This window comes from Bombus flavifrons, chromosome 17 (assembly GCF_040668555.2).
Source record: "Bombus flavifrons isolate JBK064 chromosome 17, iyBomFlav1_principal, whole genome shotgun sequence".
Lineage (NCBI taxonomy): Eukaryota > Metazoa > Arthropoda > Insecta > Hymenoptera > Apidae > Bombus > Bombus flavifrons.
The window spans coordinates 1794550-1821649 of NC_138458.1; the positions used below are offsets into that span (position 1 = coordinate 1794550).

General features: G+C 34.4%; 2 protein-coding genes and 1 non-coding gene across 9 annotated transcripts in view; 2 read left to right on the forward strand and 1 right to left on the reverse strand.

The window, feature by feature from the left end:
- Positions 1–268: 268 nt before the first annotated feature.
- LOC138188605 (GDP-D-glucose phosphorylase 1) overlaps positions 269–27100 on the forward strand; it is a 96508-nt gene continuing 69676 nt past the window's right edge. Inside the window, exon 1 of one of the 3 annotated variants that reach the window (XM_069130559.1) lies at positions 269–329. The gene's annotated coding sequence lies outside the window, so the exon portion shown is untranslated. The remainder of the gene's footprint in view (positions 330–27100) is intronic. The other 2 variants (XM_069130557.1, XM_069130558.1) reach the window with 2 other exon arrangements.
- The window catches only part of LOC138188603 (SET domain-containing protein SmydA-8), a 53452-nt gene continuing 27958 nt past the window's right edge, over positions 1607–27100 (forward strand). Inside the window, exons 1-7 of one of the 5 annotated variants that reach the window (XM_069130550.1) lie at positions 1607–1694; positions 1787–1977; positions 2557–2716; positions 11250–11504; positions 15735–15971; positions 21608–21761; positions 25760–25916. In XM_069130550.1, coding sequence (XP_068986651.1) covers positions 2576–2716; positions 11250–11504; positions 15735–15971; positions 21608–21761; positions 25760–25916 — 944 coding nt within the window. In that variant the 5' untranslated portion in view covers positions 1607–1694; positions 1787–1977; positions 2557–2575. The other 4 variants (XM_069130551.1, XM_069130552.1, XM_069130555.1 and 1 more) reach the window with 4 other exon arrangements.
- Positions 6813–6918, reverse strand: LOC138188937 (U6atac minor spliceosomal RNA). Its single transcript, XR_011175763.1, has one exon. It is a non-coding gene; the product is annotated as a U6atac minor spliceosomal RNA (small nuclear RNA).

The window sequence follows — 27100 nt, forward strand, 5'->3', positions numbered from 1 at the left end:
CAGGCGCAGGAACCGATCCGGGGGCCTGACGGTCCTCCCCCGAATGACCGTGGTCGTGAGATGACGACGTAGCGGGGGCCACTTGACTATCCACATCTGCGCCGGTACTGGGGTATCCCCCCTGCGCCATAAATTATATTCCTTTTACGTTTGCTATCCATATTATCTATTTATATAAGTTTCGCCGAGGTCGTCACCATCAGTTCCAGTCCTAGTGCCACTCACTCTTCCGCACCCTACCCCGGTCAATGCCGTGGGCCTACGCCCTGAGAAAATCGAATCTGTGTGAATCGATTAATTATCAAAACCAAACCTACATCAATTAACAGGTATGCCACCAACGAACTAATACATCGCGACCTCAAGATACCAACAGTCAAAGAGGAAATAGCAAAATATAGCGACAGATATAGCAAAAGAGTCAACAAACATCGAAACCCCCCAATTACTGGACTGCTTGATACGTCGGACCAGATTCGCAGGCTGAAGAGACACTATCCGCTAGACCTAAACGCTAGATTCAATTAGTTATCCAAATTAAGTAATATTTACTTATTTATGATACTTACTTATAAATTATACTTATCTATAATAAGTATTAACTTATTATAAATTATTAGCCAAGTCACTGCACCACGCCAGAAAAAATTACTGAAAATTCTCAATGCAAGAATTGATTGTAAATTTTAATAAATAAAAAAAAAGAAACAAAAAATATTTCATTTGTTATTTCAACTTTTATTAAATTTTTCGTTATCATTCGGAAACTTCACTGAATTATTTGAAAAAGTATAAAGTCCTTCAATAGTATAATCTTATAGTATAATAGTATAATCTAGCTTAGAAAGATAGATAATCTTTTTCGATTTTCAAAGCTATGAAGAGCAAATAAGTACTTAAAAGCACGCAAAATATAGTTCAAAGTAAACATAATGCATATATTCCTAGAGGATTTTAATTTTTTTAATTCTTTAACTGAAGATTTACTCTGCTGCTAGATCTAATTTATAAAATTGATGATTTATGAATGTTAAAGTAATAATATATAACGTTTTATTAAATATAAAATTTATGTGTAACAGAATAACAAAGTATTAACGTACACCGCTCTATTCTCTTATGCATCTCAAACTGGAATGAATTCGTTTTATTGCATATTCATTCATTCAACACATACGCAATACGCTCGTCTCATGGCGTTTTCCTTTTGTCTTTCTCTCTTTCATTTTTCGCTCGTACAATACAGATGTACATACATCTATTTTTTAACAATAAAGTTAGAAATACGCAACGTGTTGAAGAAGATAAAAATGAGAAATAAGAAACGCGCGATTTTATATATTTTTTGGATACATGGATTCCATTATAAAATTAATATTTATCTTTGCACGTGTAAATCATTCAATGTTCTCCATATTGAAAATGTGTTAGAAATATGGATTGATGTTAAGATGTGTAGATGTACTATGCTACACGCATTATACCTAGGCATATAATTACTAGCGTACATGTCTAGGCACAAGTACTGTTGCTCTTCTCTAAATAGATTCTATTCTGGAAATCAACTTCCTCTCAAGCAATACGCTTAGTTAGTCTATATCACCGTGCAAAAGCGGACGCTCCTTGTTTTAAATAACGAAGTAGTTTATCGCGTCGTGTGTTGCACAATTTTTAAGTTACTTTTTCGACTAAATGTATATTTGTTTCAATTATTTTTAAATAGCTACATTTGTAATACTAATACTTTTTAAGCCCCACATAATTTAATATTAGCTCTTTTTTTCAGAATTTAATGAATCACTTCGTACTTTTAATTTACAACAGAATATATGTGAACTAAACTTCTATTTAAATTTTATGTTATATAAAACTTATTATAAAAGTACATAACAGTTATAAGTGAATAAAATTCATTAAATGAAAGAAGATATTTAAAAATTTTTTGTTCGAATTCTTACGATTAAAAAGTTATTTGTGGTAAGTTTTGAGATCGCAAACTTTTTTCCTCCTTCATTTCTTTTTTTCAATAGGATGATGCATTTAATTGCACGGCTAATCACAATACCATGTGTTTCATTAAATTTTGTGCATTTTTATATTCAAAATACACTTCTTTTATATTCATATCCCATTTCTAACGACTTCATATTAATAAATTTTTGTATAATTAAATTATATTTTTCGCTCATCTATTTTTTAGACTATATATTTTAATCGCTCAATTAACAATATTATACGTGAATATGTAACTCAATCAAACTGTGATGAAAATGAAAAAATATCTATTATTTTTATGGAAAATTTGTTTTACTTTCAATATTAAATTTTTTTTCTTTGGTCATAGTATGTATTAAATATATCATACTAATTCGAAATATTATTGGAATTTCTATATTTTCAAATTATTATTTAATAACGAGAGATTATAATTTAATGATTTAAATCTCTGTTACTATAAATAAAAAATGTTAGTACATAAAATAATATTAAAATAATTAAGAACATATGAATCATTTTTACCACAACGTATGTAATATATGCATTTTTGTAAACGAGATTGTTACAAGTATTAACAATGGAATCTCAGACTACTTGTGCGATTTGCGGGAAAAATGCAATTCATAAATGTAGTGCCTGTGGAAATGTTTATTACTGCAGTAAACAACATCAGAAAGAGGATTGGAGAAATCACGCAAAAGCTTGTAAAAGTTTTAAGGTTAGTAGTTTTCGTACTAATCTTATATTTTCTGGCCTATGAATTCAATTATATAATTATATTATATTAAGTTTAGTCTTAGTTCTTAGGAGAAAAAGCAAGATTACTTTAATGTAATCAAATTTATTATGCCTTGTAAAATTGTTCCGTATGCGTTATAAAGTTTGTACACGATGTTTGAAAATTATTTGTCACAATATCCATCGAACAATTAGTACATGGTTTTTTATTTAAGTATGGTTTTCATCGCCTAAAGTCAATGCGTTATTTTGGTTAAGGTTAGAACCTTATTTATAAGGTTAGAACCTTAACCGGAATTTGAAAGAAATTCGAGTCCCAGTGCTGCCTGAGGTAGTTGTTAGGTAAAGCTCAAAATTCAAGACTACTCTCAATTTTGGAACCAAACTATCGTAATTTGGTGCATAAGAAATCCTTGCGAAAAATCTGATGTATTTTAACACAGTAACACGTGGCGGAATTAAGAGAAGAGGCTCATAGTTCTTCTTTTTCTTCTGAAACAGGAAAACTATATTCAAGAACCATACCAAAATTGGTACCAAATTATATCAAAATATGATGGTGTATTTATTAATTTCTGTAAAACTGTCCTGTGAATGTAGTAACCATTTTTTAAATGCTAATGAAAAGATAGGTTTACGTGCAAATTTTTTAGAAGCTACGCAGTGCAGCTGATGTGGCAACATCGCAAGATATGTTTAGACGTTTGAATAGCGTGCGACGATTCATTGAAATGTACCATTTTCTTATTGAAGCTAATTATATACGAAGGATAGTTTGGTGTAAATATAATGTACAATTGTTTCAAATTTATATTAAGTTTGAGTCGTATTAATTATCCGAAATTTGAAGATAAGACATTAAATAATTAAATACTTCTGATTTTAATTTATTTATTACTCTTGTACGATTTTCTCAAGTTAACCACTTTTCTTTTATAATTATTAATTCTGGAACTGTAATGTCAGAGTTTTACTCAATTTTTAACGACATTACATATTTTAAACAAATTTTTATTATCATATTTTTAACAATGCTACTGTTATAAAATTTACAAAGTATATATACGAGTATATATCATTCAAAGGGTCCACGGAAAGAGGCGAATGTTAAACGTAACGAATTTTGAGTTTCACATTTTTTCATATGCTGAATTAAAATTTTCTGTGTTTTATAGTACCTAGTTATAAGAAATTTAAGTATACATCGTACTTTCTACTTTTTCATAGTTTAATATGTTTTAAATTACTTAAAATTACAAGTGAAAGTTGAAAATGATGCAGGCGAAAATGAAAAATATTTTTTATCCTAATATAATATCTATGAGGAAATATGTAGTTGTAACATTGTACAGTGCCGAATGGAAGTATTGGCACAGTCTGGATGATTGATAAAATTTTTTGTAAATCTGTAAAGAATGTGCTTCTTTATTTAATTTTTTTGTAAAATATAATTTTCAACTCTAAAGCTTAATATGCTAGTATACCTTGTATACTTGCACACTTTAGCATGCCATGAATCATAAATTTTAGAAATACTTATAATAAAGAAAAGTCATATAATACACATAAGGGTCAGTCTTGATACTGACTTCGGGAAAGAAAAAAAGTATCTCAATTCGATGAGTATATTTTTTTTTCTTTTTGTATGTTGACCGATTTCTCCGAAACAGCATGACCAATCGAGATGAGATTTTTTGCATATTATAGGGCATGTTCTCCAGTTACAAACATTTTACGCTTTTTTTATTTTTTGTAAACTACATCTTTTTTTGAAAAAACCCAGTTTTTGTGTATGTTCATCGATTATTCAGGATTGGATTGCGTAATCGGAATGAAACCTTTTGCATTGTCAAAGATAGTTGCCTGCCGATCGGTCCCGCATGCAAAGTTTCTCAAATTTGTACAATGTTAACTATTGCCATTGCAAAGAATTACTTGTTCACTAGTTTCATTTACGTGTGTTTAATGATTGCTCTGTTGATTGTTGAACTGATATGGAGATGACTTCAATACAGCAGTCTGGGAGAGAACTTTGAAATCTCGTTTCTCAATATAGGCTTCAACTCCTGCTTTCGTCGCAGGAAACATTTTTCTGCAGATACATTTTCGGGCATAAGTTTCTATCTATCACTGTTTACTATATAATATTCGGAAAATCGGGACAAGACAGCCTATTATATGCTATTTTTCATTCATTAATAAAAGATAAGAATTGACATAAATAACAATTAGGTAGAAATAAATTACCGCCTTATTAATGACAGCAGAAATTATTTTACGTTAGCTCTGTAATATTGAATTTCGCTTCACGAAAAGATGTCACACAAAAGACTTTTTGTCACAAACGCTCTGTGAGAAAAAAATATCGCCGACTTCGAAAAGCGCTGAAAAGTATCAAATAATTTTTATCTTAAATGTATTTTATTTATACACATATGCAACAACTCATTCACTGATTAAACAGAATACTGAATATATTGCAGCCTTCTCGAAGGCGACGTAAAATTAAAAATATTACTAATGCATAGTCCAGTTCCATTTCTAATTGTATAACATCAGTAAGGTTCGCGGTTATCAAGCGGTTCGTTGAGGATAGTTAAAAATATTATGAGGTTTAATGTGTAACAAAAAAAATTGTTTTGTTTTAAGAACGAAATGATAGCACATGTACAATAAGAAAATAATAATCAACATAAATTTTAACTAACAATAATTAATTATCAAACATATATACTTACTTAATAATGGGTACATCCCCCTTTATTTTCTATTACTTCTATTGTACGATTTGCTATCGATTTATATAGTTTCTGGATATAACTTTGATTTAACGTATCCCATTCGCGTACAGCTGCATTTTTTAATTCTTGTACGTGTTGATACTGTTTTCCATTCGCGTATACGCCGTGAACAAGTTCTGCCCAGCAATTTTCAATAATATTAAGGTCCGGGGAGCGTGCTGGCCACGGCAAAATAGATATACTATTTTCAATAAAACATAATTGGACCAATCTTGATGTGTGTACAGATGCATTATCTCGTTGAAAGATGTAATCAGGTCCAGAAATGCGTTCTGCATGATTATTTATTTGTTCTTCGATTAAATTTATAACTCGATACTTGTCTTGGCAAAATAACCGATGCCGGCCCAAACCATTACGCTGCCTCTTCCCATTTGTCGTCGAATTGCTGACATTGTCTCTTTTCTTATGTCGTGAAAATAATATTGGAACCCATCAGGACCATTCAAGTTGAATATTTTTCGTCTGAAAACAGTACCCTTTTCCATTTCTTTTTCCAATGCATTCATTCTTTTGCAAAGCGTAAACGTTCTACTTTATGTGTCGTCGTTAACAAAGGTTTCTTTTTCAATTTTAGCCTCTTGATATCTGTGCAGGATAGTAGAACTCGACGAACACTTGAAACACTGGCACTAACATTGGATTTTTCCGTTATTTGCTTCGTTGTTAAGTGCGAGTTGAAAGCTACATGCAAAATTGCTCGCTTATCACGATCGGATAACGATGACAGCCGACCAGTACTTTCCTTTTTGCCGTGATCTTCAACATTTTTTAAGAAATTGTGTATTACTTTTTATACGTGGGGAAATCCTCCTGGACACCCCCCCCCGCCACTCTTCTGGGAAGCGGTGGGGTAGTATCGGACTTTACTGACTAAAACTCCACGGTGGACCGCCTGACGCTTATCTGGGATGCCCCGGGACCTCTTTTGAATTACTGCGGGAGCACTCCTGCGTCTTCTCCTGTCTGAGGGAGTCATTCCTTGGTTAGTTCGGGTATTGGGAGGGGCCACCCCTCTCAACGCTATTCCCTGGGCCGTCGTGCAAGTCTGAGGAGGTCCAGATCCTCCTCGACGTGTCTGCCCCTATGATTACCTAGGGCGGCGCAGGGTCGTCCTTCGGTGCAGGAACCTGTAAGGGTGGGATGTTCTCACCCTCTCCCGCTCTGTTCGTTTCTTTATGAGCTTTACGCCTTCGCAATATGAGCGACAGCGAGGAACTCTTGTTGCCTCCTCAGCATCGCTTTCACAACTGACGAGGGGTCTAATCTCTCTCCAAAAAAAATCTGGTAAGTGTCGCTGAAAGGTGACAGTGCCTTACCATTTATATGTGTTCCATCCTTGTCTAGGGAAGTGATAAACGTCTCTCCTTTCATACTACACTTGCTACTGATAACTGTTGCTGTTTTAGTTCAAGAATTTGCTTTTTTGCAGACTCGTTTAATTTTTTTCCGCGTCACACGTATTTACAAATTTATATAATATTGTACTGTAATATTTACTCGTTGATAGATTATGAACCACTGAGCATGTTCTAAACATATTAACAGAGTGTGCTATCATTTCGTTCTTAAAATAAAACAATTTTTTTGTTACACACTAAACCTCATAATATTTTTAATTATTTTCAACGAACCGTATATTCTGAGCTCATAATATTTTGATATTATACGTTACAGACGAAAAACTTGACATGCGTCATTGAGAAATTAAAGATAGCACACCTGCGCTACCTTTTTGACGAGGAGTGTAGTAACAAGCTTGCTATACATACAAGTCCATTAACCTGTACACTATTAATACATTGAACGTAGTTTGTATTCTCACAGATACAAGTGACGTTTTTCAATTTGGCCACTATCAAAACATGTTCTTGATGACTTTGTATCAAAATATCTCGCAATTTAATACAATTAAATGTAAATTTGCTGAAATTTGAATTATATACGTATAGAGTTGAAATCTTTCACTACACTGAAAGCATTCTATTGAAAATGTTTCAATATACATATTTAATATGCTATTTAGTATGCTATTTAGTAAATGATCGTCACTGTTGTTGCATATGTGTGCGAATAAGATATAAATGGAATAAAAATTATTTCAATTATTAAATTATTAAATAGAAATAGAAATTATAACTGACACAATGAAAATAATTTTTTACTTTTAAGCGCATTTCCAAGTCGGTAATATTTTTTTGGAAAAAATTTTCGATCAGCGGAGCAAAAGTAAAAAGAAAAATAAGTTAATAAACTGCGTGAATTCCACTGACGTGTCTATTCTATTGAAACATTTCCACTGTTGGCACACCTGTCATGTCGCGGCAAGTTCCTCCATTCAAACTGATCGATATATTTTGAAGTCGACAAGAATATTTTGCACAAAGAAAGAATAATGTGAATAACAGGAAATAAAACAAATGAAAAAACAACTGTTAAAAGAAAGACTGCATTAAATTTATATGAACAAAAAAACTTTTTTGGAAGTAGGAGAAATTATTAAAAGAAGTCGTTTTACCGTAAAAAATGCGATTAAATGATTCCTTGGTAAAAAAGATATGTGACAAATGCCACACGAAGCGAACGTCCACGGAAGTGTCACGGCCGGCATACTTCAAATCCGATGGACTGACGATGGAGATAAAGATGTGGCGGCACTCAGCGACAATGTATATCGTTGAAGTGCCTAATGAACCATCAACATCCCAACGGTCCTTCCACCGAAGGTTCTAGAAGAAAGAGCACGTGGCAACGGTCGCGAACGCCTAGCAAATGCATGGACGGTGGGGATGTTGAGGGATGACAAAAGAAAGTAATCGGATCCGATCGAAAGTCAAATTGTAAGAGCTTCAGTCTTAGAAAGTCACGCCTAGAGTTCGGAAGTGGATTGTAAAGTGGATTGTTGTTAGAAAAATAAAGTTTCTTTTTTTATTTTTCACTTCAAATTTCTTTTTTTTTATTTTCTTTTTGTTATTTTACGTGACAGAAGCTTAGAGACCGAGAAAAAGAAAGATAATCGATATAATAAAAAGAGAACCTAAGTCTATATCCTCGAAAGTAGTTAGATTAGTAAACAGTGAGTCTAGCGCGGAAATACACCCCATAACAGTAACAAAAAAAAAAAAAAAAAAAAAAAGATTGGAATTCACTATTAGTTATGTACACGAAAATACTGCGTTCTAAAATAAAGTACTGTTTTGAGGCGAAAGCAAATTTAATGGTTTTCAGTGTTATTTGGCAAAAACCGAATATTGAATTGGGTGAAAGAAAGATTGTCCAAACTGTCAAACCCCAAGGAGGTAAAGTAATAATAATCTCCTATAAACGAGCTAATTTTTATTGAAAATACCATGGACAAGTAAGGTTATTTAAATATTTTAAAGCAAAATTTAAAAGAGTATACTTCAATCTAGATTGAGCAGTTTGGACAGCTTCTTGGACTGAACAAGAATAGATAATTGCAGTAACTTAAATTTCATGTGAAAATAAGTAAAAAATGTAGAATAAAAATTTTTCCTAAGATGCTTCCTTCTTTGGAGAAAAATAAATTAGAAAATTGTTGACAATAGTAGAACTTAATCGCCGAAATAAATGTATAGGAACAGTTAGATTACACTTAGAATTGATATCAAAACAGTTTCACATTTATTTAATATGTGGTTTACAAGATCTTCGTCGATATACATTTGCACGCGTCTCAGCACTCTCTTTGTCTCACCATCTTCTATACCGCACTACTAACGGAATAGAGACGCTGTGCGCGCACATACTTCCCCAAACTCATACTCATATATGTGTGTCACTACTATGCGGCTAATCTAGTCTAGCACACAAAATTACACATATCTCAATAAAATTATATCATGTGCCTGTATCAGACGTGCTAGTAATTAAATACGTTCAAACTCCATTTTCTTGAAAGTGGGGCGCGGAACCGGAAAATATTGTTTAACGTTTTTTAATTATTTTCACGCATATAATAATCTCGTGTTGATTGTTTACCTAATCGGCGCTTGCAATTAACCAAGTTAAGTGTACTGAAGTATACTTGACAAAGTTTGAAATTCAATTTTCTCAGGAACGAAGCATCGTATGAAAAAATTATACTTTATATTTTCGACTTATTTTTTCGTATAGAATCAACCCTTGTCCCGTCGTATTGCGATTTCCGACCCACCCTGTAGACGACCGGCAACTAATTGTGTCATGTGCGCTGTTACGGCCACACAATTGTAGGCAAAATTCACTGATAGTTTTTTACGAATATGATAGACCGATATTTACATATACAGGAAAAAGTTATGCAAAATGTGGATCTTTATAATAGATTAAAAAATCATCAAAATTTATCTTTTCTTTCGTACCTCGGAATTCAAACTCGCGATGCGGTAAAAATAAAAAGGAGTGAAAAATATTACATAATTATTATATTATATTATGACCCAAATATTTAATCAATTATTTGTATATAATTTGTTGTTTATAAAGATATTTAGTAAAAAAATGTTCTGTCTCGAATCAAATTCAAATAACCGATCGTCCGGCTTAGATAACTTTACCTAACTTTGCGAGTCTTGTAATTCGCCATTCGCTAATATGCCTCTAGAGACAAATGTACTATATTGGGGTGAAGATACTCGTCGGATGACGCCTGATAATTACTAGAGGTGTTTTATAAATGAATGTTTTAAAAATAAATTTTATAGGGGAACTGACACGGAATTGGCACAAGAGTGCTTAAAAGCTTATGAAAAACCTTGTGTAAAAAACCGTTCTAAATCTCTATTTAAAAAATCTCCTTAGTGTAATTAAAAAGACCTGAATTGTTAGACATGTTCGTCTCTTTATATCAGATAACAAGTGTGGATGTTTATTTAATTAACAAATCAATTAGCGATCTTACCTTTCTGGATGTGACTCACGAATAACTGCCCACAAAGGAGAGTGAATTAGGTTCAAGGAGGAATTCCGTTCTTTAATTGCCGATATATGCGTGTACTAGGCATGAACACAACACCTCAGAACGAAGCAGACGAATAAGAGTCCATTACAATACCATTTTGAGTAAAGGAATAAATAACCCCAACCTAACCCCAATCATTCAATAAATGTACGAGATACCCAATAAAATGAATCGCGCACTAGAGAATAAGTAATGCTGGTCAGCACTTCTAAAGTCTTCGATAGTGTATGATATGTAAGATTGTGTTACAAACCATTAGGGCATGTTTCCATAAGAAAATATAGATGGGCATAAACGTAGAAGTTTTCTAAGAAAGTGTCTTAAGAGTAATTTTATATATACTATACACAGTCAGTATCTCGACATTCATAGACATCCAAGTATTTGTGTTTGCTGATAATACTAGCTTTACTAGATACACATTCAGTTTCGTACATAACAAATGTGATATTCCAACAGTGTATGAAAATGGGGGTAATAAAAGGCTCAACGTTATCCAAAGTAAATGTAACTACATCGTAGAGATACGAGAGACGGAGCTTTACAAAACTCGGACTATTAGAAGATTATACAAGGAATATGAAATTGATCTATGAAATAGTATTATAAACATGTATACGGACTATAATCATAGCGTAATAGCATCTCAGTGAACATTGTCATTCACGTACTACCAATCTTAATTACTACACCACTTTGGGTAAATTGCAAAGAAAAAATCGAAATTAATTACGTACCTTGTTTTACAGTTAGCAGAAGATTCCTTATTGGGTCGTCATTGTATAGCCACACGAAATATCAAAGTTGGAGAAATTGTTTTGAAAGATGATGAACCTCTGATAGCAGGTCCTATGTATAATTGCGCTCCTGTGTGCCTTCGCTGTTACACGGTCTTGAACGAAACCATTGCAGTAGCTTGTGAAAAATGTGGTTGGCCTCTTTGTCAAGATTGCAAGGACCATGGATTAGAGTGTAATTTTTCTTCTTCTCGCAGAGATCATAAGGTAATTACACTACTTCATTGTTAAGATAACATAACTATTTTTATTTTTATAAGCTAAACACGAATCTGCAAACCGTTTCTTCCAATACTCACACTTTTTGAAACCATCGGTTTTTTTAAAAACGTCAACATTCTGAACAACTTCTTCCTATATATAACAGCAGCTCGACTTTTATCGTATACAGCATTTAAAAATATTGTAGGATCTTTACTACAATTAGTTTATTTAAAATAAATGGATTAAACAGATGTTAGTTAAACAGGAAACGATGGTTGTTTAACGTGAACTAATCACAATAACGTATTATAATTAAAACAACTAAATAGTCGATTTGCAACTCTCGTCACTACAGTTCCATCGCTCTCTGTCACGCGGACAATTCTCGATTCACGCTCTCTGGCTTCTCAATGAACACTGACTGTTAATTCGTCTTTGTCCCTTAGCATCCCTTTGTCTTTCGTCTTAGCCCCACTATACACGTGTTCCGCAACCGCTCATGATCAGGGTCACGCAAGCCTTTTCCGCGAAACTATTCGATTGAAGGACAGACGATACATTGTTGGGCCCGTCGGCACTTCGGCTTTCACGCGACATTGTTTATAGTTCGCCCGATATCTCTTGGGCCTTTCGTCCACTATACTACAATATGTGATTTGAAAAGTGATTTTTGTGGAGGCCTTGATGAAAAAATAGATGGAAAGGATAACATTTTTATGAATCAGGCATCCGGAATATGTTTGACACGCTAATACCAAATTAATGTTGAATTTATACCGATACGTGATTCTCACAAACCTCGTAATTTGATTAATTGGTGATGATGTTCCTCCGACTTCTATTACGAGTAACAGATTTACGTCTCGCACGCTTGTTTCCATCGGCACTTGCGTATACAGATCACGATAAAATCATTGCGACTTCCTCCCGCTTTGAATAATGCATTGCACATCGTTTATCGATACACTGAGAGATCTAACAGCTACCAAATCCTTGAATATCTGGACAGAAATAATACATTTGTTCCTGTACAATTTCAAATTGGCGATCGACCTTTTGTTATCGCTGAAACATGCAATCCCGCAAAAAGTAAATTCCATTAATTAAAAAATATTAGAGTCCGAGATCGTTTGAAGGTCGTACTATTGTACGTGGGTGAATATACAGTGATGTTAGCTATAACATACAACAAGAAAAATTATTTATGTATACGTAGAAAAACATGGGTTACCTGGAAAAGAAGATATGAAAGGATATTTATTAAAAAAATGTTCTTCCATCTAAATCGTTACTTGAAATGATTTAAATTACGTAAGGAATATGTCTCGAATTATGCATAGACAGAGAAAATATTTAGATGGCCTGTTTTAAGTGAAACATATCGCATATCTACTGGTTAATTTTTCATAAGTTTTCAATCCAAGCGTAGCAATTGTCTGCAGTAACAAACCTAATCCAATTTGAATTTAAATTCATCTAATTGTAATATAAAATCAAAGTAAAATCTTAGTAAAATCGACATTATGATCAATGCGTTTACATGAAAATCAATAAGTATTAACAAAAAATATTAAAAAAACAGTAATGATTTTTAATATACAATTCAAATAAGTATAGAAGGGGTCATTACTTGTGCAGAACATTTTGGAATAATCCAGAATCGGGAATGTTGCAGAATTAATCGTTAAAAGAATGCATTTTGTTGTTTTTTAAGATGCGAACGTTACTCCTGTTTTAAAAAAGATATTTTCTAGCTTACAATTAATGTATTTTATACTGTTTCAATCCTACATAAATGGACGATACAGCACTGCAATGCGTGACGGTTAATGCTGCTCCCTACGCAAGCACATTGGAACGAAGTGTTTGATAACTAAATTATAACTTTTCTTTAAGATATGATGCATATACTGTAACTTTAATAATTTACTTTAATAATTAATACTACAATTGAGTGTAATATATTTTAAAGCACGATACGACACATAGACCATGTCACAATTTTCACACTCATAATGCGATAGTGTCTAGGCAAGGCATCTGCACGCCATCCGGCGCTGCTTGACCGCCAACGGTCTACGCACCGTCCTTCGACCCTCAATAAATCCAAGGAGCCCGTAAAACGCCAGCTTTTTAACGCTATTGTTTTGACATGTGTCGTCAATTTACGGAATAAGTTCCATATCTTAGAGATGCTTTCTGTTTATAGCCAGTTTAGAAAGGCCCTTGGATTTACTACACGCTATCAGGAAGCCCGGAGAAAGCAGGTAGTGACTTAGCAAAAAACGAATGTTTAATCACCGGGAAATCCAGGTTTTCCGTTAAACAAGACATCAACTAGTAACATTGGTAGGAGGCTCCATCCCCTCTAGTCATTCTTTAACATTGACTTAAACCAATGGACATCGTAGATCGTTGCCCTCACTCTACTCACGAAAAGTGTGAACAACGAATCCACGTCCTTAATAAAAGGGAACACCCACACCGAGCTTTCTTCTGTAATCCTACGAGAACGAACTACAGTTTTCCTACAACATTCATCCTGTCGATTACGAGGCTACTTCGATTGCCTCTCTTACTCGTTCCTTGGCTACTTCATATCTTAGGATATCGTCTACGTTACTGCATATCAATGTATAAGTGTTAAAAATATATAAAGTTTATAGCTCTGTTAATCACAGTGTTATACTTATTCAATCACCCCTATTATCCTAGCCGAAATAAGGGGATCGATCTATTCGCGGTGTCGATTCGTGCAATCGTAATGGGAATTTACGACTCCCGTTGACGCGCATTCTCGCAACCGCGTCTCCCCGCGATAGGCCGAAAATACATTGCTCTTAGTTTTCTATTTTGAAGCGACATTTTGAGGTTGAAGATTCTAAAAAATTATAAGGATACGGATCGGCATGTTAAAAAGAGCAACTAATAATGATATGTTTATTTTAATGAAAAGCAACAATTGATACTCGACACAGGTGTACCAAAAACAAAGACTATATATTCTGTCTGTACATCGTTAATTCTGTTATAAAACGTTATGAGGGCAAAAGCGTATGAAACAAGACAAGTGAAATAGATCATTTAGTTCAAACGGTGAGCGAATGAGTCAGTAGAGTGAGCCACTATAGTGGCGCGTCGTACCGAAAAGGTTGATTTAACACTTCGCACTCAAGGACTTTTTCGGTCGGGCGTAGCAGCAACTCTGGACGATTTAGCGTATACGAGACGCGTGTCTTACAGTTAGCGTAAAATGATTTTATGTACAAATCAACTTACAAAAACATTATGTGGCGGCATTCGACAACAAATACCGCCACTCGACACTAAGTTCTACCGGACGACGGTAGCGCAGTGGTTAGCGCCTTAGGTTACGAACGTGTTCGGGACCCGGGTTCGAATTCCGGCGCCCGTAGTCCTATTTTTCTTCCACGCATCTAAATTACAAGAAAAATGGCAGTACCCCAGCAGCGACATCTACAGCCAGCAGCAGCTACAATCATCACGGACAAAACACATACACCTCAATTATATTTTAATAATTTATCTATATTTACATCTTTGAAAATACGATTTCGTAATATTTTTGAATATACGAAATTCTTCTTGAATATAGTTGATCTCATTTTTCAACAGTTCAAAATCCAGCATCTTCATTTGAGCTAATTTCACTTCCGAAAACCACTTTTTTAGGGTTTCTAAACTGTAATACTTTTGCCATGATCGTCAAATCCGAAGTAAGGTTGGAGATGTTGACAATATCATAGTTTCGGAGTTGGGATTAAATATTTTATCTCCATTTAAAAGTCTAACACTTTACACTTCCTAACAAAGAACAAAAAAAGCTACGGAACCAATTTACGAACCAATATTGGTAGTGACTGAGAGTTGCCTTTCGAGTGCAAAGGTTTAACCATATTCGTCCAAAAGCACAAGATTCATAATTTTAGAGACATTCCAGAAAATATGTTTTTAGTAAACAACTTTAAGAGCTGTTTCCTGTCTCTACAGGTAAATCGATCGTCGATAAAAAATTTGTGTGGAATATTTTTGATTGCATAATAAATATGCAAAGTTTCATCAAAATCGGCGTGTCATTCTCGGGTGATGCTTCTTGTTAGATTATTGTTATTTCTTACGTTAGAAGAAACTCTATAGCTATTTTATATATCGGTAGATGTATGAATGAGATCTGTTAACAATATATACTGATATAATAATGTAATGTTTCAGGTATCTATAACTGAATTCGGCCACCCACATCCAAGTTATCAATGTATAACTGTCATAAGAGCGTTAGCATCGAAGGATGTTAATTTGGAATCTTATAAGAAATTACTATCGCTCGAAAGTCATAGCGATCGAATAAATTCCCATGAGCTGTCAAACACTGTTTGCTTTATTAAAAGATTTTTCAAAACAGATGATATATCGGAGGAGGAAATGACAAAAATCGTCGGCATCTTGCAGGTAGAAATTCAATCAATATTTTACAATTGCGTTATAAATATTAAGACGAATGGAAATGTCACATATTCAATAAATATTCTCGAAAAGTATGTTTCCGTAACGTATAATATTCCCAGATACAGTTAATACAAAAAGTATTTGTACAGAACTTAACTTTAACAAAATTATAGTAGAACATTTAGTATACGTTTGTAATACATTTCATAGAGCGTTTAGTAACTAAATTTTAACAAATAGAAATTATATATGTGAGGTGTATAGGTGTCCGTGATAATTGTAGCTGCTGGCTGTAGATGTCGCTGCTGGGGTACTCCTGTATTTTCTTCTCATTTTTAGATGCGTGGAAGAAAAATCGGTCGGGATTTGAACCCAGGTACCTGAATAGGTTCGTAACCTAAGGCGCTAACCACTGCGTCGCCGTTGTCCGGTTCTAGTTAGTGTCGAGCGGTGGTATTTTGCTGTCGAGTGCCGCCACATATGTATTTTTAGAAGCCTCCAAACTAATTTTCAGAAAATAAGTTTTTTCACAATATAATTTTCTATCTCTGTTATTCAACTATTAATAAATATCTAGGAAAATATCTACGCGTAATAAATATTTCTACAGTTACCACTTCATAGCATAAAAGACAATCTGCATCAAAGTGCAGAGAAAATAGGTTTGAAAGACAAACAATGTTCGGAAACACTTAAAATTCCTCCACAATTCCCAGGTATAAACATTATTGAAAATATATAGGACCACTTAAAACGCATTCAGACCGGCTCGGGCAACCAAGGTGAACAGACGTGTGTAAGCAATCGTGTGCTCCAGTGAAGTGATTCAGAGAAGTATTACGAATAGTGATAGTGAGGGGAAGTCAAACAATGCAGCAGCAGATACCAATAATCAAGATTGCAACCAAAGGAGAAAACTATTATATAAACGGGTCGGTAGATTTACCAGGCTTAAAGCAACAGCAGTAAAATAACAACAATCAAAACGATATGGCTACAGAAAAAATAGAAGAGCAGCGGAGACAGAAGGAAAGATGTTACCAGGACGAAAACTGGAAGCTAGTGAAATCTAGATACAGAAAAGCAGCGATGGCTGCAAGAATTACCATTAAGAAACTCCTTTAGCTCACTAACGGAAGAAATAGACGATGACCCAACAAACAAAACCACAACTCAATCAACGCACATTACAAAACCACCACCAATATTTGTTGAGGCCCAGATAATAGACCCGCTTATTGATCGACTAAACAATATAGTTGGGAAGGAAAATTATACAATAAAACAAACAAAATTAGAGCAAGTACAAATTCAAACAAACACCCCAGGAAATTATAGGAAAGTGATAAAAGAATTAAAGGGAAAAAATGCTATATACCACACGTACCAGCTCAAAACGGAAAGGAGCTACAAAATAGTTATAAGAGGATTACATCCAAAAATTAACACAAAAAAATTAAGTGACGAATTAGCAAAAATTGGCCATCAAACAAGAGCAATAAACAATATGACAAGATGCGATACAAAGCAACCATTACCATTAATCTTGGAATTAATGGAACCACCACGCTACAAAAAAGATACACCACAATGCATGCGGTGCCAACAATACGGTCACACAAAAAGTTATTGTAACAGAAGCCCGGCGTGTGTTAAATGTGCAAAAAATCACTTAACAATACACTGCCCATACACAGAAAAATAGGAGAAGTTAGATGTTATAATTGTAACGGAAACCACCCAGCCAGCTATAAAGGATGTGAAATCAGAAAACAATTACAACGTAAACTGTTTCCACCACTTCGCAATAGATCAATCAATAACTACTAACCCCAACAAAGTATAACGGATAATGAAACAACATTGAAAGCACAATATGAACCAAAAGCTATAAACAGAAACATAGATCCCCAAGGTAACCGAAGCTGCGCGCAAGTAACCCAAAACATTAGACAAGCAACGCTCACAAACAATCAGAATCAAAGCAACAAAATCGAAGACGATACAGAAATCAAAGAAATGCTCAAACAATCCATTAAAGGTACGGAGATATTAAGAAAAATGGTAAGTGAGCTAAACACATTACTAAGGCAACAAGTACAACAAACGACAGTCATGTTACAACTACTCACAAACTTGCTAAGTAAAAAATAGAGATGGACATGTTGAAAATAGCAGCCTGGAACTCCAATGGCTTGCAACAGCGAGCCCACGTAACTAAAACATTTTTGTATAAAAATAATATTGATATACTACTTGTCTCAGAAACACATTTCACTCTAAAAAGTTACATGAAAATACCGTACTACACCATCTACGACACCAAACACCCCTCAGGTAAAGCACATGGAGGAACTGTAGTAATAATAAAAAATGACATCAAACATCACCTACATAATCAAACAAATCAAGAACACTTACAAGCAACCACTGTCACAATACAAACCAATGACAATTACTTCCAGATATCAGCAGTATATGTACCTGCGAGACACAAAATGACACATAAAAAATGGGAAGAGTACTTCCAATCCTTAGGCGACAAATATATAGCAGCAGGAGACTTTAATGCAAAGCACACATTATGGGGTTCGAGAATTAACACGCCGAGAGGTAGAACATTAGAAAAATAAAAAAAGCAGCAACCTCAACGTACTATCTACAGGAAAACCAACGTACTGGCCGACAGACCTCAATAAAACACCTGACCTGTTGGATTTTGCAGTAACAAAAGGACTAAACGTAAGCAAATTAAAAATAACAACCGGCCTTGAGCTTAAGTCCGACCATACACCAATTATATTAGAATATACAAGCAAACCACTACTTTATAACAAGTCAGAGTCACTTTGCAATAAAACCACCAATTGGCAAACTTCTAAAGAGCTAATCGAAAACAAAATCAACTGCAATATCCCATTGAAAACGCCTGAACACATTGAGCAGGCAGTAGCAACTATGACAGAAATAATACAAGAAACAGCGTGGGCAACCACCACCCATGAATCAAATAGCAGGCAATCAAAAATTATTCCACGGGACATCCTAGATAAAATCAGGGAAAAAAGAAAAGCGAAAGCAAAATGGCAAAAACAGAGAACACGAGAAAACAAGAAAAACCTAAATAAACTTACAAAGGAATTAAAGACTAAAATAAGGGAACATCATAATAACGAATTCTCAAAATTCATTGAATCACTATCCGCGCATGAGAATACCAACTACTCCCTATGGAAAGTCACTAACAAAGTTAAGAAAACAATAAAATCAATCCCAACAATCAGAAAAATGGACAACACATGGGCCAGAAGCAACGAAGAGCAGGCAGAAGAATTTTCGAAGCACTTACAAAATATATTTTCACCGTACGAAATTAATAACAGCATCCCCAAATGGCAAACAAATGAAGAAGTGGAAAATACCAGCAACACAACTGATAAACGCTGCACCACACTCAGCACAACAGCGCAAGAGGTTACAAACTTAATCAAGGCAACAAAGACAAGTAAAGCACCAGGATTTGACTTGATCAATGGAAAAATCTTAAAAAACCTTCCCCCAAAGGCAATAAGACTAGCAACGATAATATTCAACGCAATTTTAAGAATACAGTACTTTCCTGCACTGTGGAAAATAGCACAGATCGTAATGTTACCCAAACCAAACAAAAACCCACATCCAACTGCATCCTACAGGCCAATATCATTACTATCTGCGTTTTCCAAATTACTAGAAAAAATAATATATAACCGCCTAAAACCAACAATAGAAAAAGAAAAGCTAATACCGGACCATCAATTTGGATTCAGGAATAAACACTCCACAATAGAACAAATGCACAGACTCGTCAATGAAATCTTTCAGGCGCTGGAAACAAAACAATATTGCACGGCACTCTTTATGGACATCGCAAAAGCATTTCTTCTTCAAACATTCAAAAAGAACAACCAATAGAACCCTTGTAGTAAAAATAAATGATGCATATTCTGAAATTAAGGATATCAAGGCAGGAGTACCGCAAGGAAGCGTCCTAGGACCAATACTATACACACTATATACGGCAGACATACCAACAACGGTCAACAGTAAAATACTAACGTTCGCGGACGATACGGCCATATTAGTGAGGCACGCAAATCCAGAAACGGCTGCCGCACTGCTACAAGAACACATTACAAAAATAGGAAAGTGGCTGCAAAACAAACAAATAAAAGCGAACACCAGTAAGTGCAATCACATAACATTTACACTTAGAAAAGGAAAAACACCAGATATCCAACTGAACGGCGCCCGCATAACACAAACAAAGCAAGTCAAATATCTAGGAATACATTTAGACACACACCTTACATGGAAGCATCACATAAAATCAATAATAAACAGAATACGTGAAAAAAGGAAGCAGATGTACTGGTTAACCAATAGAAAATCTAAATTAAGCATAATGAATAAACTAAATATATACAAAACAATAATCAAACCAATCTGGACATATGGAGTCCCACTATGGGGAACGGCAGCAATAAGTCACATAAATAAAATAGAAACAGAGCAAGCAAAAATTTTAAGGACAATAGTTAACGCTCCATGGTACGTCAGAAATGAAGACTTACGAAAAGATTTAAAAATTCCAACAGTCAAAGAGGAAATCGCTAGATATGCAAAAAAGTATAAAGAAAGACTTGTAACACACCCGAACCAGATAGTTGCTGAAACTAATAAAACCATAATAGGAAGAACCGAAGAAACTGAAGAAGAAGAAGCATTCCGTAGACCTCACAATAAAAATAAAATAATCAACTTGGAAGATGGAACCCCGCTGGGGGTAACCATCCACATGTTATATATTTTATAATATTTTACCAAATTTCCTACTGGACAAATTGTAAAATTTAAATTAAATAAATGAAAAAAAACACTTATACTCAAATATATTTCTGTTACACATACATCCACGCGTTCCTCGAATAGATAACCTCAACACTTCTAACTGCAGGGGTACCAGCTTCTATAAGATCTGTTAAACTGTTGTTCACTTGCGGTTAATGATAGAAATTTGTTCGTTAGCTTCAATGATTTTCAACTGCAAATTGCTGCTCTTGTTTGTGCCATTTGTGATATAGACTTGCCAACGGCAAGTTTCCTATCATAGACACGCTCTCACTGGGAAATCAAATATACGACACTATGAACTAATCGCTTTGCGTAAACACTTCTTATCGCTACTACTTCCCGTTTCTCTGACGAGACTGAGGAATTGGTGACTCATATACAGAATTAAGCAGTTCATCGCTTCATAATGACTTTGATTACTACGTTGTACTCGATGGATATTTGCACTGCATTAGATCACGTCTCAGTGTCACGGCCAGGTTTGTGTCCGTTACTCCCCGGTTTGAGGCGAATTCGCAGCAAAAGTACAAAATGCGGCTTGACTTCTCGTCTACGCATCGTGTTTAATCTGACAGATCCTTGAATTAATGCTTGAAAGCTTAAGCTTTCAGACGTAAAGACCTGTTTCGGATATTGGACCTGTATCGGACCTTTTAATTATCTTGATCAAATACAAACACATCGTACATTGTATCGGTTTAGAAATAAATCTGAATAAGTATGAATGACAAACACTTAAATTGCAGGTTAATGGACATGAAGTTCCGCTTACTGAGCCACCATACGTAGCAGTTTACGAACTGACATCGTTACTTGAGCATAACTGTAAAGCAAATTGCTCGAAAAGTTTCACTGATACTGGAGGGCTGATTATTCATGCTGCAGTACCTATTGCAAAAGGTGACTATATTATATATATATTCTATAAAGTATAGTAATATAGAGGGTGTTCGGCTACAGGTGTAAAAGAATTTAAGGGGTGATTTTTGAAGAAAAGTAAAGATGGAAATCAAGAATAAAGAAATTGCGTTTACGACTTTGTTTTTTAGTTATTATCAGTTAAAATTACCTAAAATGCCCCTGTGCGCATGCAAACCTCCTCACATGGACGAGAATAGGTCAGCTGCAGGCTGCACAGCGATTCTCAAATCGAACAATACGTGTGCAACAGCTTACCCGGTACAAGTCGTAGAGAAGAAGATCATGACATTCGAAGACGTAAACTATCCCGCGCAACATTTTATGAGAAAAATCGTAGATTAAAAGTATTATACCAGTCTACTAATTAAAATCCATAACAACATAAAACTCATGAAATTTTCAAATAGAAAAGATTAATGTCTTCTCTAATCCTGTGTGTTTATAAATAATTAATAAATAGTAACACATATAAACAATGTTTATCGTTGTTGTTACATGTTACACAGAAAATCCACACACGTACCACAAGTGTTCAGACTGTACATAGAAAAATTGTAACGAAAATAGCAATCGTTTTATATTACAGTACGTGTTCAATATATGCTCCATTTTCTTGGAAACGAAATACACACTTATTGTGTCCAATGGTTTCTATTCGATATGATAATGTATTGATAGATGGATTTATTACAGTGGATTAAACAACAAACGATGATTATTTAACGCGCACTTAATGCAGTAGTATGATATGACAACTATCGATTAACGACTCTTGACTCTGGACTTTCCGGTGAACTGAACATCAATGGCTGCGGTGCTGAAATATATTGATGGCCGTTAGACCTATTGAAGTTTTCCGACCCTTTCGGCTTGTCGGTATTTGCGCTTTATCATCGACATTGTCCGTATGTCGGCGATCTTTCCGCGGCACTATAATAGAGACCAGAGAAGCCGCTGTAAATAGGATCGTTGTGCCAAAAACTAAACACTAGAGAAGATGTAGAGTTTTTCTAGAAGTGAGATTCACTTGAACAATTTGTATTATGCACATTACTCCATAAAACGACTTTTTTATTCTTGATTTTCACCTTATTTTAGCTTTAATAATCACCCCCTAAATTTTTTTACATCTGTAGTCGAACACCCTGTATATAACTTGTTGTTCAGAAGAAGGCACTTGGAACGAATGTAGCTTTCATTTTTGTTGTTTTGGATAGCCCCAATCATAAAAATAGATATGCGTGTCGGTTGAAAACTTTGCATCTACAAGTAAGACCATACGGCATCGTGTGATGGTGAGCGAGTTAGCAGAGTAATACTCTTGCTGCTCTGCAGTCTCAAAATTCATTTTCTGAGCAACAAATAGTACGGCATATTCCAGTCTTTTGTGCAAAACGGTGCTGGCATATCCTATGACTAAAAATAAGGGAAAAAATGTTGTGTTAATGCATTTCTAAAAAGTTAAAACACAAAAGCAAAACAATCGACTAATTTTTCGGTCAATAAAAGATATAGATTGACGATATTTATATCGGTTTTATTTGTTCCAGTCGAAATGCAAAAAAAGGAAACTCGTTATATTACAAACTTCTCATTGATTCCTTTATATTGATTCCTGGCGTGCATTAAATCTTGTTACATAAATTTCTTCGTTTACAATTGCCTGCAATTAAATATCTGGTTGAACCAAAGAATTACTCGACGTTGTTGAGGTGCGACATTGTTGGTACTCGTTGCCTATTATATTTAAACGAAAATTTCGCTAATTTCATATCATCATTACAACTTTTTAATAAAAAGTTTATAAGCCTATGTTTATATGATTCTTTTATTCTTAATAATAGAATATGCTGGCAATGTTTTACGATGAGTTACTAGAATACTCTATATTACACGTGTGCATATGAGTGTTGAACATTTCGGCTCTGCTTAACAAGTGAAGTGTTATTGAACGTTTCGCCTGTCATTCGGACAAATGTATACGCTGAGGCAAAACGGCTGACGTCTACATAAACATTTTGTAGTGTACAGTTAAATTGTTTATCATTTATCCAGTATTTCTATATATTAACCTTTTTTACCGTTCTGATATTTACAAATAGTTTGATATCACATATTTACAAATGATATATATATACATATCGGAGATGAAAGGACATCGGAGCCTTCCCTTTGGAACTTCGGGAAAATCCCCTAACACCGTAACCTAGATTCTATCATAGGCGTAATTAAACAATTGTCGTCTTTCGATCCGATTGTATTTGTTCGAGATTTCCTCTGCAGCATCATCGCGACGGAAAGTCATTCTCTCGTGAGGTCGTATTAGTGAGTTACTTAGTGTCTGTATGCTCGGTGGATATTCCACGTTTTAACAAAGAGTCCGACTCAGATTTTGTGAGCATGTTCATCTATCATCCCGTTGACCGCGGATTCGTTATTGAACCTAGGATCATTGTCATTGGTTTCTCGAGTGTCTGGTTACCACGGTTACTTGTCCAATTCTATAATAGTCGTATTTGAACTAGTCAATGTCTTCCCTATTGCATAACGACAATGTGTAATCCAAACGAGGATTCGTTTCACGCCCCTAACCCTAATTCTAATGTAAACCCGACATACATATACATATAGAAGCATCATTATGACTAAGAACACGCAAAGCAATTTTTAAAGAAGTAATAGGCTCTTCTAACTGTTTCTTAACTGTACACACAGGGTAGTTTTCACGAAAGTCGGTGACGAGAGTCGACAAAAAGACGTTGAGAATACCAAATCAATTTTATAGAAATTAATCACAGTACTATTACAAAATAGATTTCAATTAGAAACTGTTGATTACATATACGAATAATCAAGTCCATGTTGATTGAAAATATTACAATGTCGATTGAAGAAAATTACAACAAAATAATTTTCCAATATTTATGTAAATATCCATGCTTCTGTCTTCCTCTCTTTCTAAGTAAGACAATAAGTAATTTAAAATATTAGCTTTTGTTACAGCCATTCTTCAAAACATAAACGAATCATCAACTATGTGGACATCTTTATATGTTACAATAGAAATTTGCTAATAATTGGATTGAGTGTTTTTATGCAAATTCATCTTCTTGAGAATATAGGTAGAGAGGAATCTCGGTAGAAAATTCTTTTATCACATTATACGCACTTTGTGTAATTTTACACTCTAAAATTTCCTATGAATACGTAATATGGACATCTACTGACAATATTTAATATACGGGATGAAGGTAACCGGAACCACTTCGATCACTGTGTATGTCATGATTTTCGTGACAAATTTTTCAGATATAAGTTGAATGGTTTCAAGATGCGCAGAAGGTCAAGTTTTGTTTCTTGTCAACTGCTCAAATTCAAATTACTATTTTTAGAGTTATCGCAGTGGCTTCAGTTATGCTACTTATAAACTAATGGTTTTTTATATGAATAGGTTAATTCTTTTTTATATAGAATTACGAGTTGGATAGACTAACATAATAAAAGGTATATGATTTCATTTAAGAAGACAGATCTGTCCTTCATATGTATTTTACGCATTCTCCTACAAAGACACTAATCGCGTCAAATTGTGTCCTCCTTGAAACCATTCAACTTTTATCTGAAATACTTTTCACTAAAATAGTGAAGATGCAGTGATCGAAGTGGTTGCAGCTGTATGCTTTGTTCGTGTATGTGTATACATACATTCATGCTAAAGAACTGTTTCTTGTGTGTACTTGTACCTCCCATGGATGAAAATAATTCAACGGTGTAAAGGATAAAAGCGCTTACGATGGTAGAATTGAAAATCTTTGTGCGAGATTAAGAAATTCTGTGTCTTTTTCTGTAAGCAATTCAGCTATCGAGTACAAGGCGATGTGACTAATTCGTCAAAAATCGCGACGAATAAATTGTCTGTTCTTAGCCTAATTCTTGTAGATAAATACAACTGTATGAATTTGTATAAAATATTTTAGGAGACCACATTTCCATATGTTATACGGATCCATTGTGGGGTACTGCAAACAGAAGACACCATCTTCTCAAAACAAAATTTTTTGAATGTACTTGTGATCGATGCAAGGATCCCACAGAATTTGGAACAATGTTTAACGCTTTAAGGTGCAATCGAATGTAAGTTATATTAAAAATTAAGTCTTATAGAAATTATTATGAAAACGAAGAATGGATTACTATAGATAAAAATATTTTCCCACTTTACAATATTGTGCAGAACTGATGCAAGTCCAGTAGAGTCTTCTTTATGCGAATTTATAAGCAGGCATACTGTTCAGATAATGGAATTTTCTGATAACACAACAATCACTATTCTTGTGCGAAATTTCATTTATTTCAAATGCAAATTAAGATTAATCGATAGCTTCTCTAAATATCGAATATCCATATCTTTTTGGCTGCTAAGTCACGTAATTCTTTCAACGTAAGTAATTACATAGCAGCGGAAGACTTCAATGCAAAGCACACGCTATAGGGCTCAAGAATTAACACACCTCGAGGTAGAACACTAAGAATTAAAGAGGTAGAACTAATAATCTCAACATATTATCCACAGGAAGACCAACACACTGGCAGACAGATCTAAACAAAATTGCTGACTTGCATAATTTTGCAGGTATAAAAGGAGTAAATGCAAACAAATTAAAAGTAACACCCAGCCTGGAGCTTAGCTCCCATCATACACCGATAATAGAATATACAAGCAAACCAATACTTGATAACAAATCAGAGTCGCTTTGCAATAAGAGAACCAAATGGCAAACATTTAAAGAACTAATCAAGAGCGAAATCTACTGCAATATTCCATTAAAAACACCCGAACGCATCGAACAGGCAGTAACAACATTGACAGAAATCATGCAAGAAGCAGCATGGGCAACTATTATTTATAAACCAAACAAAACCAAACATCCTGGACAAAATCAGAGAAAAAAGGAAAGCGAAAGCAAAATGGCAAAAGCATAGAATACGTGAAAACAAAAAAACATCTAAACAAACTCGCAAAGGAAGTAAAAAGTAAAATAAAAGATCATAATAGCAACGAATTCTCAAAATCCATAAAAACACTCTCTGTGCACGCGAATGCCAACTACTCTCTATGAAAAGCGACGAACAAAATAAAGAAGCCAATAAAACTAATCCCGACAATCAGAAAAGCAGGCAACACATGGGTCAGAAGCAACGAAGAGCAAGCTGCAGAATTCTTCAACCACCTTTGTAACACATTTACTCCATATAATACTAACAACAGTAAAACCAAATGTCATTGAGACAAAGATGCGCAAAGTACTCGTACCCCA